Raw genomic sequence first — 17,229 nt, forward strand, 5'->3', positions numbered from 1 at the left:
GTAGGCCGGGGCACGGCAGTGTCTAAACAGGGAAGAAATGGAGCAGAAAACTAAATGGTCACAGGACTCAGAGATATAACACTGCCACGTGGAAAACAAAGCACAAAGATGCTGGCGGATTGCAAAACGGGGGGCTGACGGGAAAACAAGCGCTGGCCTGGAGCCGCCTTTTCTCAGGGATGACTCTTGGAGAGGACCTGGGGGCACATGCTCCAGCAGAGACTGGAGAACCGGGAAAGTTCAAGTTCGAGGTTGCCACCATGAATGGTTTAGAAATTGGACGGCATATGTTTTCTGTTTGCTGTTATAGAAAGTGATGGTTACATGGGAACACAGTAGCAACCTAGAAACTGGACTATGACAAAGTCCTAGGATAGAGAAGAAAATGAAATACAGAAAAGCCCATGCTCTATGATTATAATCTTGCCCTGAAAAGACCAGGGAAAAGACCTGCAAAGATCATGCTGCACAAATTAAAATCATAATAGGATGTGTTGTGTTTGTAGAATTATGGTTTTTTTTCTTTCTTTCTTTTTTTTTTTTTTTTAACTCTTTCAGATTAAAAGATGACAGATATGTAAGAAACCGACTTCTCATTTCTAGTGAGGGGCCACCTTTCCCCCGGAAAAGAAAACATTATCTTCCCAAGATAAAGAGATCAAGACATAGACTCAAAAACAGACAAAAGTCTATCTGGGTCCACAGTTATACTTAACAATAGCACCTTAAAACAGTTACCTGCAGCAGTGAATAAAATCAAGAGAAGTCGGGCATTCCAAGAAAACTGAGCTCTGTCTTTCAATAAATACAAGGTATCTAGAAGGAGAAATTTTGGCTCTCAAATTATTTTCTCTTTCATTCATGTAAGTATTGTATCTGGATATTTAGAAGGAATCAAATTTCTGACATGGTGATTGCTTTTCTCATCAGAAAGATGCTTACCTGCAAGAAAGTCTCCAGTTACAACCACAGAGGGTCCCTCCAGGCCCCCACGTTCCACCTCCATGGAGTCAACCAGCCCATCAGGAATATTTTTTTTAAATGTGATTCTACTGACTGAATCTGTACAAACCTGGTTTCTTATTATTCTCTAAATAATATGGTCTATTTACATAGCACTTACATTGTACGACATCTCATAGGTAACCACACATGATTAAAATATGTAGGAGGAGGAGGAAAACGGAAGGGACTGGGGATGAGATTGAGATCAAATTGTCATGTGCATGCACTAATATGGCACTATTAATCCAACTGTTATGTATAATTATAATGCACCTATAAAAATCTATAAAAACAAAGTGCATGGATGATGGGCGTAGGTTATATGTACATATGTTTTATATAGGCAACTTGAGCCTCCTTGGATGTGGTATCTGCTAGGGTCATGGGCCCAATCCCACAACAGTACAGAGGGAAGACTGTATGAGGTTTAAACAAAGAGAAATAACTGTACTACTTGTTCTGAGTTTCTAGTCTCCATATCTTCCTCTTACTTTCTGAGCACACACTGACATCAGGTAGCTCGAGGGTCCTTCTGAGGAGCAAGGTTTTATGCTTTTCAAAACTATCCATCACTAGCCTGAATTTAAGTCTGACAGCAAATCCTGTTTAGGGTATTGCTCTCATTTGGTTCCTTACTTCTATGTCCTACTTCATTTGTGACAGCTAACACTTTCCGCATCGGGTTCCACACCAATCTATGTGCTCCTCTAGAGAAGTGAGGCGTTCAAAGAAAGCTTGATGAATGTTTGATGAATCCATGAAAGAGTGAATGAATGGACGAAAATGAACAAAGTCCTTTAATGCATCTTATAGCCACACACCTAGGGTATTAGGAAGTGTGTGAATTAATGCAGGTTTCTGCTTTTCACATAAGGTTCATTAGCATTGAGCCTGTAAAGGTCTATCTCAATCTAATTAGTTTAATGCAAGTTCCTCTTTTTCTGTAGTTTAAAATTACTTTGGAAAATGTTGGGAAGGCTGCATATTAAGTTTTAGTGATTATTTTGCTGGGAGGCATCTTGGAGTCATTCATCTTTCTAAAATATATTTGAGTGTCTAATGTTTATCACCTGCTCTAGAGGAGAGACAGAAAAGAATCTGGTTCACTTTGATACTTTCCTGATGGTTTCAAGAAGGGGAATGGAATCTCAAGGAAAAAGGAAGAGACTGTAAGAAACTAAATATGGATTATGTGTGTACTAGATATGAGAGAATCACGCTGCTCAGTCCTGTTTTCACCAATGGTGCGACCATTCACCACAGCTAGGAGTTGAGAATGTGGGTCAGTCAATTACAGTTCTCTCTAATTGCGATTGGCTATTATAATTTTTTGCATTCCACTTTGATTTCAGGTGATAGTTTATTTAGGCATGAAGCTAGGGAAAACGTTCTCTCTGCAGAAAATTCATTCTAACATTTCCAAAGGAAGACTGGCATGTTCTCTATTAGCCTTTATGTAAAACTGTAGTGGTTTTTCTCTTCAGTTTTATTTTCTCACTCAAATTGAGGCATTCTAAATATAAATTAATCAAATGCTGAAGTTTATGGAAGGGAAAAAGTGCTCTTCCTGTACATTTTGGATTGTATTTGTAAATTCCCTGTATTCATATATAAGTTCAGGATTTGCACTCTCTGCATCCTGCAAGAATAGGGCTGGCATGCTGAACTGTTCTAAAGTTTTCATGTTTAGAATGTCCTTCGCATTTTTAATATGATTTCTTTTTAGTGGCACAGGTAATAGCTGTACTATGAGAAACAGGAGTCAAAAGCAATAATCTTTAATTTATGAATACAGCAGGGTTCCGCACACTTTTTTCTGTGGAGAAATTTGTGAAGAAATTTTACTACCTGGCCAGATAGTAAGGATTTTAGGTTTTATGGGCCATATGGCCTTGGCAGCAAGTACCCACCTCTGCCATCGTACCTCCGAGCAGCCGCAGACAATACCTAAGTAAATGGGCATGGCTATGGCCCAAGAAAACTTTGCAAAAAGAGGCAGCAGTTGAAATTGGCCTTCAGGCCATAGTTTGCCAACTATGGTTACAGAGATTTGATGAGTGCATGCACCTACTTCTCAGGAAGGTGCTCTCTGGTACCCTCATAGTTTTGTATAATTCTATGCACATTAAGCACACCTCAAACCTACATAGGGAGCTCAGTCCAGAAAGTCATGATTAATGCATCTGGAGAGCCCAGGTAACAATCCTGGTTTCTGAAACTCAAGTTCAATTTCATTGACTAAGGAAGAAGTAAAGCATGTGAAATATTAGTGCCTGTTTTCTTGAGTTTCTCATTGCTCTGACAGAGATGGGCAGGGCATCTTTTTTTTTTTTTTTTTTTTTTTTTTTTGCTGTGCTGGGGATCAAACCCAGGGCCTTGTACTTTGTAAGGCAAGCACTTTACCAACTGAGCTACCTCCCCAGTCCCTCCCCCCCCCTTTTTTTTTGGGGGGGGCAGGGCATTTCTTGCCATTGTGGATAAATTAAACTAGCATCCATTTTCTTCACTGGTGCAAAATGCTTTTCTGCATCACACAGCAGGTGCTGGTGAAAGGTGTTACGATGGCTAATTATTATTTTCTAGGGGAATGTCAACTTCCGTTCAGTTGACAGGACTTTGACAGTACGAAGCTCTAAAGAAACTGTAGCCAAATTATAGCAGATGCAAAGGGTTATAATATCATATCATACATGCTACCACAAAGGGGATCTTAACTTTCCTTAACCAAACACAGGCTCTCCTCTGGGAAAGACAATCTTCTGAAAATAAACCACATACTATCTAAAGAAATTCAGTCAATGGGACATTTAAGAATGGTAACATTCCAAGCATAAAAGAAAATTCCAGTAATTCCACACATCTTAATTCTTCCCTCCCATGGACTGGACTAAAGTTTAGTTCCTGAGTAGTTTGGAGAACACACTTGCTGGCTTATGTCAGGATTAAAACAGTCCCATTAGGACAACTCAATATTTACACATCCACATAAAATCTATATGAGCCTTAATAAGGTGATTCAAAAGCCGTCTGCTAACACTGAACCCAGAGTCATAATGTCTCCAGAGTGAGCTACGAGGTTGGAACAAGTCATTCCATGAGACGCCTAGGTCAGGATAACGGCATCCACCACCTGGGTACCACAAAACTCAATCATTCTTATAGGAAACAACTGAAATTCAGCAAAAAAAATAAATAAAAAAGTAAACCTGCTATGATGATTCCATTTAGAAGCGGATTAGCAGGAAATGTTTTAATCTATAGATGGACATCTGGTGAAATCGACCATATAAACCTGAAAACTCGATCTCTTATAACAACAGGAATTAAAATGCTAACAGACACCAACACTGAGGGGTAAAAACAAGCTTAACACGGACATTGTTAGCAAAGCTTTAAACATGCAACTCAAGTACTATGAACGCGTAGCTCTGCCTGGTACCTTCACCCTGGCTCTTGGATTAGCTGAGCCAGTGTGCCTGGGTCTCACCTCATCATTCCTGACTGTCAAAAAAACCCCAAAAACTGAGATTCTCCCTCCTCTGCCCCTGTGCACCTGAGCACATAATCTCTTTATTACCTTCTTCTGAACATCTTAAATCATCTTATTCACTTGGTTTTTTATTTATAGAGTCCCATGACACCATAAGATCCAGGTGAACAGGAATCTTCTCTTTTCTGAATTACGAGAATATTCCCAGCCCTTAGAACTATGCCTGCCATAGATGCTCAGTGAGGGTCTGCTGAACAAATAAAGGAATTTTAGTCCAATCCAGTTCACTCATCAGAAGTATCACTGCTGTAGTGCTTACGTCACAGAAACTGAGCAGAACAACGTAAGAATAAAGGGGAAAAAAGAAAAGGAAAGGCAACCGAACTACATGCTAAAAAAATTCAGGTCCACAACCAAGGCAAGAGATAGTTGACAGCAAAACCAGAGTAGCCGGGTTCATCTGCCAGAGCAGTTTCCAGAGCTATTACGGATTTTTAATACTTAACTGATTTTTAATCACCATTTTAAAATTCAATGCCTGAGCCATGAAATTAATTCTGGAAGTAGCAAGGAATACCCAAGAGCCTGGGCAGGAACATAACTCTTAAAAGATCAATTTCTTTAAGTATGACTGTCAAGCCACTAAAATGCCAAGGCAACCAGAGCAAGGCATATCTTCTGAGGAAGAGGCAACGTGGGTCTCAAGTTGCATTTCATAAGTCTTCACTGACCAGGTACAACTTTTAGACTCTCAATAATACTTCAGGGGCTGGGGAATAATACTTCAGTGTCTTAGCCGTAAGCCCTTCAACCCTTCAAATAAGCTTTTGTTGTTAATCTCTCTCCAGCCCAAAGACAGGCCATAAGGCAGAGTAAACAGTTGGGGTGTGTAAGTTTTGACTCTGAAATAAAGCCCCTCCTTCTGCTCTGACAGTTGTATATGCAGCTACCACTAATTGCTTTCTTCCAGCCCATGCTGCTGAGGGTTAGTTTACATAAAGACTGCTGTTCAGGGACACCTCGTCTGAGATATATGAACAGTGCATAACCTTTTATCACGGCAGTTTATGTGTTTTAACAATGAATAAAGCCAAAGCAGAGCTGTCCGTTATTAACAACTGAAGCCATCTGGCTGCTTCCGTCACTGGTTGCTGTTAGGAAAATTCATGGTTTCCTACAGAGGTCAAGTTCTTGTCGAGATCTGACCATTGTCTGTTTTCCCAATCTCTCCAGGAATCTTCTGTCCTTTCCTTCTTAGGTTATTTAGGAGTTCAGTGTCTTTATATTAAGACAATTAGTTCATGGCTGAAGCACTTTACAAATCCTCAGTTCTACATGCAGAAACTACAGGATGAAAGACAAGAAAAGTAGGATTGGGCATTTCATCTGGGATTTAGCTAGCCTGTCCACTGATTTACATTTCTCACACAGCACTGTTTCATAGCTTATCTTTAATTCAATCCCTCTAATAAAATCTCACAGAAAAGTATTTATTACCCATAGCAATTTGATGACCAAAAATAAAGAAGAGTTAAGCAACTCATCCAAACGAACCCAGCCGATACGTGCAAAGCTTTGATCAGAAACCCTGACTTTCAGGCTGAACAATACCTCTGCCCCTTCATAGGGGTAGACACAGTTTAAAGAAAATAGTGAAGCTTAACTCAGAATTCTTTTCTGGAACAAGGTGGAAAGTTTCCCATTTTCTCAATTCACCCACAGGTAAATGTCTCTTCGTTCCCTCCCATTCCTGAAGATGGCTAGCCAGTATTACTATCTGATTTATGCTTTTGTTTTAGTTGGACCGTCTTCTTGGCTGGCTCCTACCTTCCAAGCAAGAGTTAAGTGTGTCTGCTACCTGGGCATGGAAGTACACTATTAAATTCCAGCAATTTGGGAGGCTGAGTCAGAAGGACTACAAGTGTGAGGTCAGCCTCAGCACCTTAGCAAGAACCCCATCTCAAAATAAATTTTAAAAAGGGCTGGGTACGTAGCTCAGTGGTAGAGAACTGACCCGGCATGCCCAGGGCCCCAAGTTCAATTCGCCCCCAATAAAGAAAGGACACAAAGGGGATTTCTGTTAAAGGTCGTTCCCTTTTCCTTGGTAGATGATCGTAGGAGGGGGAAGAGGAGCAATTATCTCTCAACGACAGGACTCTTCGCTCGGTTCATCTTCTGCCAGGCTTTAGGTAGTAGGTGGAGCAAGAGTCAACTCTAAGAGGAAAATCAAAATGCTGATAGCAAAGAAGATACAGAGTTCTCTCCCCAGGGGATCTCAGAAAAATGCATAATTGACCCTATTTCAAAGAAGCATGCTGTGAATAACCAATGTATGACTTCCATGAATAATGTCAAAAAATGCCATCCAGAAATGAAGGGGCTCGGCTGATGACAGGCCACCCTTAATTATTCATGGTGGTAGAAAAATCATAATAACCTGGCTAAATGGCATTGGCAGATCATTTGAGACTCACTTGAGCATACATTACTGTTCCTCAGACCTGTGCATTTTCCTAACTGAATCCACAATCTACTGTTTATCCCCATAAAATGCAAAGTAGAAAACAGGGGACTAAAATAGCATTGTTTTTGGAAGAATTCAATAAGATGGTGCCTGATCTTTACAAGAGATCATGATGCTTTTAAATTCTGCAAACAACCAAATGACAAGTGATTGGGGCTGGAGTCACCTAGTACCTTCCATTCTGCACACCTGGTGGTCTCCCCCTTGTATCCTCAATTGTCTTCAAAAAGAATCGTGCACTCCAGTTCTTCAGAGGTACTTTTTTCTATTAGTAGAAAGGAATTTGGAGGCAGTTTGAAAGGAAGAAATGAGGATGTGGTTTACTTAACTAGGTAAGGTCAGACCTTGAAGTACTGAGCTCTAAGGAAGCGGCCTAGAAATGGAACAGTCAAAGGTTGCATCTGAATTGTCAAAATGTCTTTGGTTGCTTTGATCCATTTGTACGATCCAGGGACAGACACATTAGTCGCTTGTCAACTGACTAACAGGCAGGGAGACCATATGTTCTGAACTCAAAACCAACCACATAATCAGACAATGCAGAGCTGGTGTCTCAGTTTGTGCTTTCGTCCCATGACAAATGGAATGCAGTAGGAAACGATGCCATTCCATTGCAAATTTGATGTAAGACATGAAACAAGAAATTCCCCTAGAAATCTTGTATATGATATTTCATACAAACATGTTCACAGAAATGACTGATAGCATGAATGATAAAAGGGTCAGAGGTCAACCAATGGATCTTCTGAAACATGCATTAACAATATTTTGGGAATTTCTGATTTTTTTTTCTCCCTCTTCAACTAACTAGTCCTGCACTAGTTCTAACAGCAACCTCACCGAATAGTTTCATCGGATGCATTTCCTCACCACTGTATCATTAGCTGCTTGCAGCTCTAAAGCAAAAAGAAATATGCTTTTGGGTGAATAAAAATGTAGTTTACTTGAAACTGAAGGCTGCCTTTTATCCTATGGTTTATACATCAAAGCCTCACTCTAGACATCACTCCCCAAATCCCTAAGCCAGACTGTTAAGCATGTAAATCTTTGGGGTAGAGAATTGAACTGAACATCAGGGGCACCTTCAAGAGCAGTTTTGAAAATGGATGTGAGACTCCCCAAATTAAAGCACTTAAAAAAAAAAAAAGAAGAAGAATAAAAAGAAGAGTCTCTCTTCTCCTGACCTTGGAAACAAGTAAGGACGATGTTATTTTAATTTGCATTCAAATTTTAACACCACAGTCACACAGCACCAGTGGGATCGACACTGGGTTTCCACGAAGATTGCTCATCATTTCATTATAGCTCATTATGTTGATAACTGTCAGAAAGCATTACAGGCAAGGGCTTTGAGTAATAGAACTGAAATGGTAATTTTAAAACAATACACTTTCTGGAGGAAATACAGCGGCGCACTAAATTCAATTAGAAAAGGCAAATGTAGACAAAGTAAGTGGTGCTTGTTGTTTGGGGCTTAGCCGTTCCAATTTCTTGATAACCGAAACCTGCAGAAAGCACCCTCGAATCAGGACTTTTCATCAGAGATCTTGGTAAATTTGCCCTCATTAGCTCTAAGCGCTTCCAGTCTAAATTGTCTTAAAAGCTGCAATTTTGGAATATTTTAGGCCACGTCTAAGCATCAATCAATCACTCTTTGTTTGACACAGCTGACGAATTATTCAAGGCCGTTTACTCAGAGACAGATTTGTGAAGGCCCTTCAAGTTGGCAATCTGAAATCATAATCTCTCGTTGAGAGAGGGCTCGCGATCACAAGGCCCTGATAAGTTTCACCAAACAAGTTACATAAAGAGCAAAGGCCCAAGGACGGATTTCCAATTGAAAAATAAGGAAAACCACTCGGGGAATGGTGCCAGGCAAGGGGGTGAGATAACAAATTAGCCTTTTTCTTAGATTTACAAAGCCAATTACGGACCTCATGAGGCATTTTCTAACACATTTTGAAACATGGTAGGAAAAAAATACAATATTGGCCCTGCCTCCCAGCAGGGGCAAAGGAGACCCTTCTCAAGACAGTCATTGGATAAGGAATCAAAGGACTATGGCAATCAAAAATGTCCCTCCTGGGACATGCGGTGGACCCCTCCCAATACCACCAATTGGCAGACCCGCTGCAGACTAAAGCAAAGGGAAAGCATGGGGAAAGAGATCTGGAGGGGGTCAAGGAGGACTGTAGTTAGAGGACATCGATTTCCTGAGTAAGAATCACATCAAAATTTCTGCAAAGGAATGATTCATTCCTTCTTCAGCATAAATGGGTGTCCATATATGGGTAGGAATAATAGGGTCTGTCCCACCGGCAATAAAAGCCCTGTTGCCCTTCTTGCCCCACATCTGAGGTAAGCATTTCCATTTGTGCTCTCTGGAAATAACCTAGGGAGGACTCCGGAAGAAAAGGAACAACAACAACAATGTTGACGAAAATCGCACAGAGAGTGTATTTAATTGTGTGACCCCCAAACCGGGTCAGATTTTCTTCATATAGGAGACAAATTAAGAATCAATTTCCAGAAAGGGAGAGTGTTCAGAATCCTTGAAACAGCTTTCCAGAGTCACCACTGAGCAGCACAGGCCTGAAAGTCACAGGCGAGAAAGAGGGGATCTCCCATCTCCTGCCATCCTTACCAACTAAGGGTGACTGTTTATATTCCTGCAGCTTTAGCATCGCCCAGGAAAATCTCGGGCCTGATCTTGTCCTATACTGATCCCTAAGTGATTTTCATGCTCACCGATGTTTAAGACACACTGTTCAAACTCCCTAAACATTTATCACCTGAAAATAAAGATTTAGATCACATGTCCATCGACAGATCTCACTACCTCTTGCCAGCAGTCATTTCTGTTAGCGTAACCAGAGGCCCCATGGAAAGTCCTCCCCAAAATAAAGTTTACTGGTTATTAAGTTCTCATAAGTCCTCCAGCAAGGCAGATGGTGTGAACTTCTAGGCGTCTCCCTCTAAATTAGCTGATGCTACTTGTATTCACCTGGTCTCATCGTTCTCCAAGTGAACAAAAACCTGATTTTACAAGCCAGTGGAGCAGAGGCTCTCTTTGGCTAGAAGAATGAGTCTCAAAGAGTGTGTTTTATTTCTTCATTAGTGTGCCGTCACAGTGAGCGATCACTAAATGCAGGGCTGCATGAGAATGCAGGGGTTAAAGACAGCCTAATGAACAAAGAAGGCGCCTGATTATCATGGCTGTCAGCACGAGGGAATTGGGTTTGTCACCTGGCTTAACCAACTGGTAAGAACTGATTAGGGGCTGGAATCAGTTTGAAAGGATCCCTGATGTTTATGTTCCTTTCTATCCCCACATCTTGTCAAAAGAATCCCATAAGGTTGGGGGTGGGGAGGATTATTCTGGGGGTCACCAGAACAAGAGGTTCTTTGAGAAACTCCCACTGTGTTCTCTATTGAAATGTCCAATGGCACTTTCTGCAATGACAGAAACTTCCTGAGATGGCGTCGTCAACTACTGTTGTCAGTACCCCAAGTGACCACTGAGCCCTGGAAATGTGGCAAGCATGAATGAGCAACTGTATTTTAAATTTAGTGATGATGACTTTAAATTTAAAAAGCCACATAGCCTAGTGGCTACTGTATTGGGCAATGACAGTCCACTGTATTCAAAAGGAAGGGAGAGATGGAGCGGGAGAGCCGTAGGCTGAGAACCGGATTCTAATTCTGCTGCCTAACTTAGTAATAGTTATATCTAGGAGCAAAAAATGGTCAGCCCCCTGACTATACCTTTCTCAAAGCAGGTCTCAAGAGACTTCCGTAGTTAATATTATAAATTTAAAAAGTAATGACTTTAAAAGTCAAGTCTGTAGAAAAGTGGTCTGAACTTTGACTGCACAATGGAATTAATGACAACCTTTTGAAAGTATTGATGCTCTGAGTCCCACCCCAGTGAGCCTGGGGTGCAATGTGGCCATCAGATAATCTCATTGTGTAGTCAGGGGAAAATCACTGATAAGACATAATGATAACCTGCTGGGGAGGTGGTCAGGGGGAGGAAATGACCTTTCAGGGAAGAAAGAGGAAGAGAACATTTATTAGATCTCCACCATGTGCCAGACCTTTGCAAATACGTTCTTAGCTACTTCTTAACACAACTGCAGGCATAGAGAGGAAGAATCCACTTTACAGGTAGGGTAAGGACTTGGAGAGATCAAACACCCTCCCAGTGTCACCAACGTGGTTGGTGGTTAGAGCCAAGGTTGTCTGCCTGGCAAGACTGGTGTTGCCATTTGCACTGGGTTTCCTCTTCACTGAGGGGCTGGGTGCCAAGTCAGCAGGAAGCAGTCACCTGTAGGGCAATGCACATGACCTTGCAGCAGAGAGAAGCAGAAGTTCCAAGAGCAGGACCCCCTGTGGCCTGTTCTCATGGGCCTTTTATCATGACTCAAAAACCTGCTGCCTTGTTCCCTTTACTTTGTTGAAAACAATCTCAGAAAAACACAAAAATTACTTTAATTTTTCAATTTTTGATTCATACATATGCTGAGACCAATTTTTTTTTTATTCATCTGTATCATCAGGATAAAACTAACAGTTCATTTCTATAGAAATAAAAATTTCAAAGGCTGCACTGCCATCTCATTATTACACGTATGGCCAGCAGTCCAGTATCAGAGGCATATGGCAATACTTGGAGGGTCCCTGAGCTTCCAAGGAGCAAGGTTCAGGAGGAATTCAGTAATTGGCACATGGTCCCCTACAGTGCTGGACAACAGGTCAGAATCAGGAGATCGACAAATCCTCATGAGAAAGCCAGGCCACGTGGTCCAAGGTGAGACTCCTGACATTGGCGACACAATCAAACTCAACCTGGAGAAGCTTTCTCTATGAAGAGTAGGTGGCCTGTTACCATCAGGATGCCAGCCCCGGATAGTTTCCCTCTGTTCTACCCTAAATTCCCACTAGAGAGTTGTTGGTACTGTGTGTGGCGAGAGGCAGGAAGTTTATTACTAAATGAATCACACAAACCGGAACACATCACAGAAATATTTCAATTGGGAAAGAAAAAGTCAGAACTTGAGCAGAGCAAACAAAAGCAACCATCCAGAAGAAACAGGGGGAAATCTGTTAATGAGGCCAAGAAATCTTCATCTGCTTGGGTCACACCCAAGGCTGACCTCACCTCTGGAAGTTTATGCTTGACCTGGGAGATGGGGCAAGAAAGCCATCCCGGAAACCGTGAGTCTGCAGGTTATGTGACTCTGATACCATGGTGGGGTGTGGTCTGGGGCATGCTTTTTATCATCTCTGAACTGGAAGCAACCGGTCTATAAAATAAAGGGAACACCTTCCTTATAGATGGACTACAATGGAACCAGGTGATAAGGTTTTTTTCAAAGTGCCTACTGTATTAACTGTGTATGATTTTTAAATTATCCTCATCATCACTATTATTACTATTGTTTCTTATTATGAAAGACCTCCGAGGTTAAGGCAATATCAGCACACACTTGAGATAGACCTAAAATCTCTCTCTCCACTCCTTTCAAAGGCGATAGCTGGTCACAATAGGCAATGGCCTCATGGCAGCCCATACCCCTCAAAAGCCAGAAGGAACGTCTGTTCTCTGTGATGCTGGTCCTGGGCCAGCCAAGATGGAATTTGTAGTGGTTAAGGAACAAAATGGTAATAGTAATAATGATAATAAAGATCAAAATAATCAAGTAGCATCATTTCACACATTTTACATGACACAAAGTGAGGCTATGAAATACCAACAGGCATGAAGGACGCAGAGGTTCAGCATCCTTATATTCAAAAAAATGCAAAAATCCAAAATGCTCTCAAATCAGATACTTTGAGTACAGACATGACACCATACGGGAAAATTCCACACCTAACTTGTGATGGGGGACAGCTGAAATGTTGATGCTCTGAAAAATAATGTACAAAATCCTCCAGGCTATGTGTATAAGATGTATAGGAAACATAAATGCATTTCATGTTTAGATATGGGTTCCATCCCAAAGATATCTCATTACCTGTATGCAAATTTTTCCAATTCCCTTACTTACAAAAACATTTCTGGTCCCAAGCATTTTGGAAAAGGGAAACTCAACTTGAGCTGTTATTAACACCATTCTACAGAGGATGGAACAGAGACCTCAGCGGCTAACCAGTCACTCAGCTACTAAGGAGTGCGCCAGGAAACAAAAACAAACCCTGGGGACTTTCTCTGCACTAAACCAGGAGGGGTACATCCCCAGAAACAGACTTCATTAAGAAGCATAGGAAGTGAAATGCTGGGCCCCTCCCTCCTGTCCTGGTCAAGGTCACCACCACTGCAGGATCTGTGAAGCCCAGAGCGTGCGTGCAGCAACACCTGGAGACACTGTCCAAATAAGGTGTGAGAAGAGCTCTCTCTACGCCCCTTCACACCAAGCTTGCCAGCTCCCTCCATTCATTAGCTCAACATTTATTAAGTGACTATCATTAAACAAGCATTAATTAGGATCCAGGTCTAAGTGTTATGAACACAAAACTATGAGCAAAGACGGGAAAGATGTAATGGCAGCTCAAGTCAAGACCTCAGACACACTGAGCTAGCTGTCTCTTTGCACACTGAAACCACATTCTCAAACCCTGCCCTCTACCTGTTTCTCCCGCAGCTGTAAGCTTTCCGCAGCCCTCTATGCAATGGTAAAGCCATTTGTAAATTCCAGCCTCAGCTCTAATTACACTGTCAGACAGCTCCGAACACTCAATCTCTGTTCCACAAAGCAGTCTGCTGGCAGCTGCGCCTTTTGAAGGCAACCAGAAACAGTGAAAAAGATTCTTTTCATAAGCATTTTCCCTGCTATGATTGAGAAAAGATGGAAGCTTGATCTAATTTGCCCCCTGCGTGGCTATCCTGGGAGAAGACCTGGCAGTGCCCTGCTAGGTGGTAATGAAAGCTGTTGGCATCACAGGAACAGGAGACAAGCAAACAACTTACGGGTGCAGGGCATAGAGGCGGCATCATTGTCAGCCCGGAAGAAGCCTCGGTCACAGGTGCACGAGGTGGCGCCCTCCCAGACAGAGTAGCTGTGGGGTGGACACTTGGCACAGGTGGCATCCGTGGAGAGAGCCTTGTAATATCCAATTTTGCAAGCTGCAGGGAAGGAGAAAAGAACAAGAGAACAAATATAAACCACTGTGAACACAGCAAAGCAAAATGTGAAGCCACTTCCTTGGCCCAGAGGAAGGGAGCTGCTTGTGCTAATTACTGGTGATCAGCTATGGCTTGAGGTGCAGTCACCCCAGACATTAATTGATTAGAGCCACTCTTTAAGGGTCCTTTACATTTCTGGGTAGGTGGCAAGAGGCTCCCTAGAAGACACTTGCCTAAAACTGGTGGTACCCACTAAAAGCTTAGCCTACGTTTGCTGAATGCCTTTCTGTGTGCCAGGTACCCTGTATCTACACGCTCTTGTTAAATTCTTACAGCACCCTCTTTCCACAAACACTATTATGATCTTTACCTTAGAAATTCCAGCTGTGAGCAGTAATTACTGGTGGGAGACTAGGTATCTGGTAAGTGTCAGTATCCAGGTTTGACCCCGAGTGTTCTGCCCCCGAAGCCACATGCTCTGGGATCTGAGGGCATGGTCTTTAACAAACCAGGTGGAAGTATGTCTAAATGTTAGCAAAAAAATGATGGGTGATTATTTCCTAATTACAGCTACAGAGAGAACCAAATTGCCCAACCAAGTAAAGCAATCAAATATAAAAAAAAGTTTGTGAGGCATGGGTCACAATTTCAGGGTTAAGTAATAAAAACTACTAACTGGAGATTCTGGAATATAATATGGTACAATTTCTTTTTTTTAAAGATCAGCAAATATTTTGTGTTTATTTTCAAGTTAATGAAACCCTCCTGTTTCTTCCTCCCTCCTTTTCAGCACCCTCTTCCCCAAGAGGCTGGTACAGAGAACATAAGTTGTACAATTCTTTATGCACCTGAGATGTTTTCCATGACTTCATTTTTATAAACACCACACTGACACTGAGGACTACTTTTACTAATGTGGAAAAATTCAATAATGCTGTGAAACCTCATAATAAAAAAATAATTAATAAGGCCCTGCTTCCCCAGTTTCCCCTCTATGCCATCCACAATCACCTTCCAAATCTGTCCCAACCTGAAATTAAAAGACCATCAATACTAAACTCACAGAGGCAAGGCCATTAAAAATAAAATTATTCCAGCCAGGCATTATGGTGTATCCCTGTAATTCTAGCAACTTGAGAGGCTGAGGCAGGAGGATCCCAGGTTCAAGGCCAGCCTCGCAACTCTCAAAATAAATAAATAGAAAGGGCTGAAGATGCAGCTCAATGGTAAAACCCCCTGGTTCCATCCCCAGTACCAAAATAAATACATAAAATTAGTCTGTAACATCAAAGGTCTATTTTTAAAAGTGAGATACCCACAATCTTCCCAGCATGATTCACTCTCAGTCCTCTGTATTTATCACGTCCCCAGGTGACAAAACACCAGCTGGGAGAAGAACCTACAGGGCATTTGCCACCAGCCTGACCACCAAGAGACCAAGCAAGATAGTAACCCAGCAAATCTTTTGGAAGGAGATCTAAGAGATCTGCAAAGCTACTCGATTCTTGGTGGCGGTGTGGCCGCGATCCCCTGCCAGCCAGTTCCTTCATGGAAGCCTGCTTGCTCCTTTCTTGCGTGTCCTCTGGCATTTTCTGCCTCACACTCTCATAACACGAGCGGAAGGGGAGATCAGTGGGAGCTCAGCAAGGCACACAGTTACTTCACTCTTATTAACTGACGTTGTTTATGGAATTTCCTTTAACGAGCCCAAACTTTATGACGTGTGGAGCACCAACAATAAAAGCGTTCGGAGATCAATCTCTCCCTTATTTGCTTTCGTCCTTCACTGGACCGAAGCATCTTAGAAAAACAAACTGCTCCGGTGACTGAGATTTATGTGTCTCAAGTTTACACGCATCGCATAATTAGATAAGGTTCACCTTGCAGGGGTTGTTGGGTCAACGTAAGATGGCCCTAGGGTTGCCATTAAAATCAGAAACCCGCGTTTGGTAGGAAGAAGCACTGGGGGTCAAAAGCCTGGCCACATAAACGCAAAGAGCCCAAACTCCCTGAGACCCCCCGTCACTCAGTCGGTTGCAGTACCGACGAGTACTGGAAGCACCTTGTGTCGGAACTGCCAAGAAGGCATAAATTGTGTGTGTGTGTGTGTGTGTGTGTGTGTGTGTGTGTGTGTTTCAAGAAAAATCTGCTTGTTCCTGACTGATTCTGTTGCAGTTTTGATTTCATCAAGAATCAAAATCTAAAACTGGATAGTGGGAGTAGAAGATGGATAACAACAAAAATGAAACAATGACAAGTCAATGCAAAACAAAAACGGTACTTTTTTTGGTGGGAGGGTATTGGAGATTGAATCCGGAGTGCTTTACCATGAAGCCACACCCCTTTGTTTTTTTGAGACAGGGTCTGGTTAAGTTGCTTAGGTTGGCCTCAAACTTTTGAACCTCCTGCCTCAGTCTCCTGAGTCACTGGGGTTACAGGTGTGCCACCATGTCCCATTGAAAACAACAGTACGTCTAAAAATCTCATGGGGGTTGGGGGCACTGTTATTTCCTCAACTTACTTGTAAGTAGTTCTTATAAGACTATTACAGCTAAAATATTAATCTCCAAGTTCACAAACATCGGATTGGAAGATGTTTCTTCCAATTTGTTAAAGTGCCAAAATTCAGTACCTTATGTGAATTTAAGGAAAAAATGAACTTGCAAGCTTATCTATTCTTCTTTTTTCCCCCAAGCTGATATGAATATGTTACCAAGAATAAAGAAACGTGAATTCATTTGGGAAATACAGAGCTTCATACCAATTTGGAGAATTGAAAGCTGCATTTTTTTTAACATTTCTAATTTTTTTTTTTTTTTACCCTTTTCCTATTTTACAAGCACAAGTGGAAAATACAAAATTGTCATTGTGCTACTCTTGGCAGCCCTTATACCCTAAACACATTTTTGCACCATCAACTACATTAAGCCCATGTTATTAATATTTCAGGATTCTTCAATAGGTGCTCTCATAATACAGCAGTGGCTTTACACACACACAGACACAACCATTTGGCGGCCTACATTCAAAATGACCTACATCAAACGGGTGGTTCTGGACATTTCTCTGCTGTGTGGTTCA

The 17,229-nt window shown here is 41.8% G+C and overlaps 1 protein-coding gene across 1 annotated transcript in view; it reads right to left on the minus strand.

The window, feature by feature from the left end:
• Positions 1 to 17,229, minus strand: part of Epha4 (EPH receptor A4) — a 127,612-nt gene that overhangs the window by 53,525 nt on the left and 56,858 nt on the right. Inside the window, exon 4 of the mRNA XM_047545155.1 lies at positions 13,993 to 14,148. Within this exon, the coding sequence (XP_047401111.1) occupies positions 13,993 to 14,148 (156 nt within the window). The remainder of the gene's footprint in view (positions 1 to 13,992; positions 14,149 to 17,229) is intronic.

The sequence above is a fragment of the Sciurus carolinensis genome, chromosome 3 (assembly GCF_902686445.1).
Source record: "Sciurus carolinensis chromosome 3, mSciCar1.2, whole genome shotgun sequence".
Classification (NCBI taxonomy): Eukaryota; Metazoa; Chordata; class Mammalia; order Rodentia; family Sciuridae; genus Sciurus; species Sciurus carolinensis.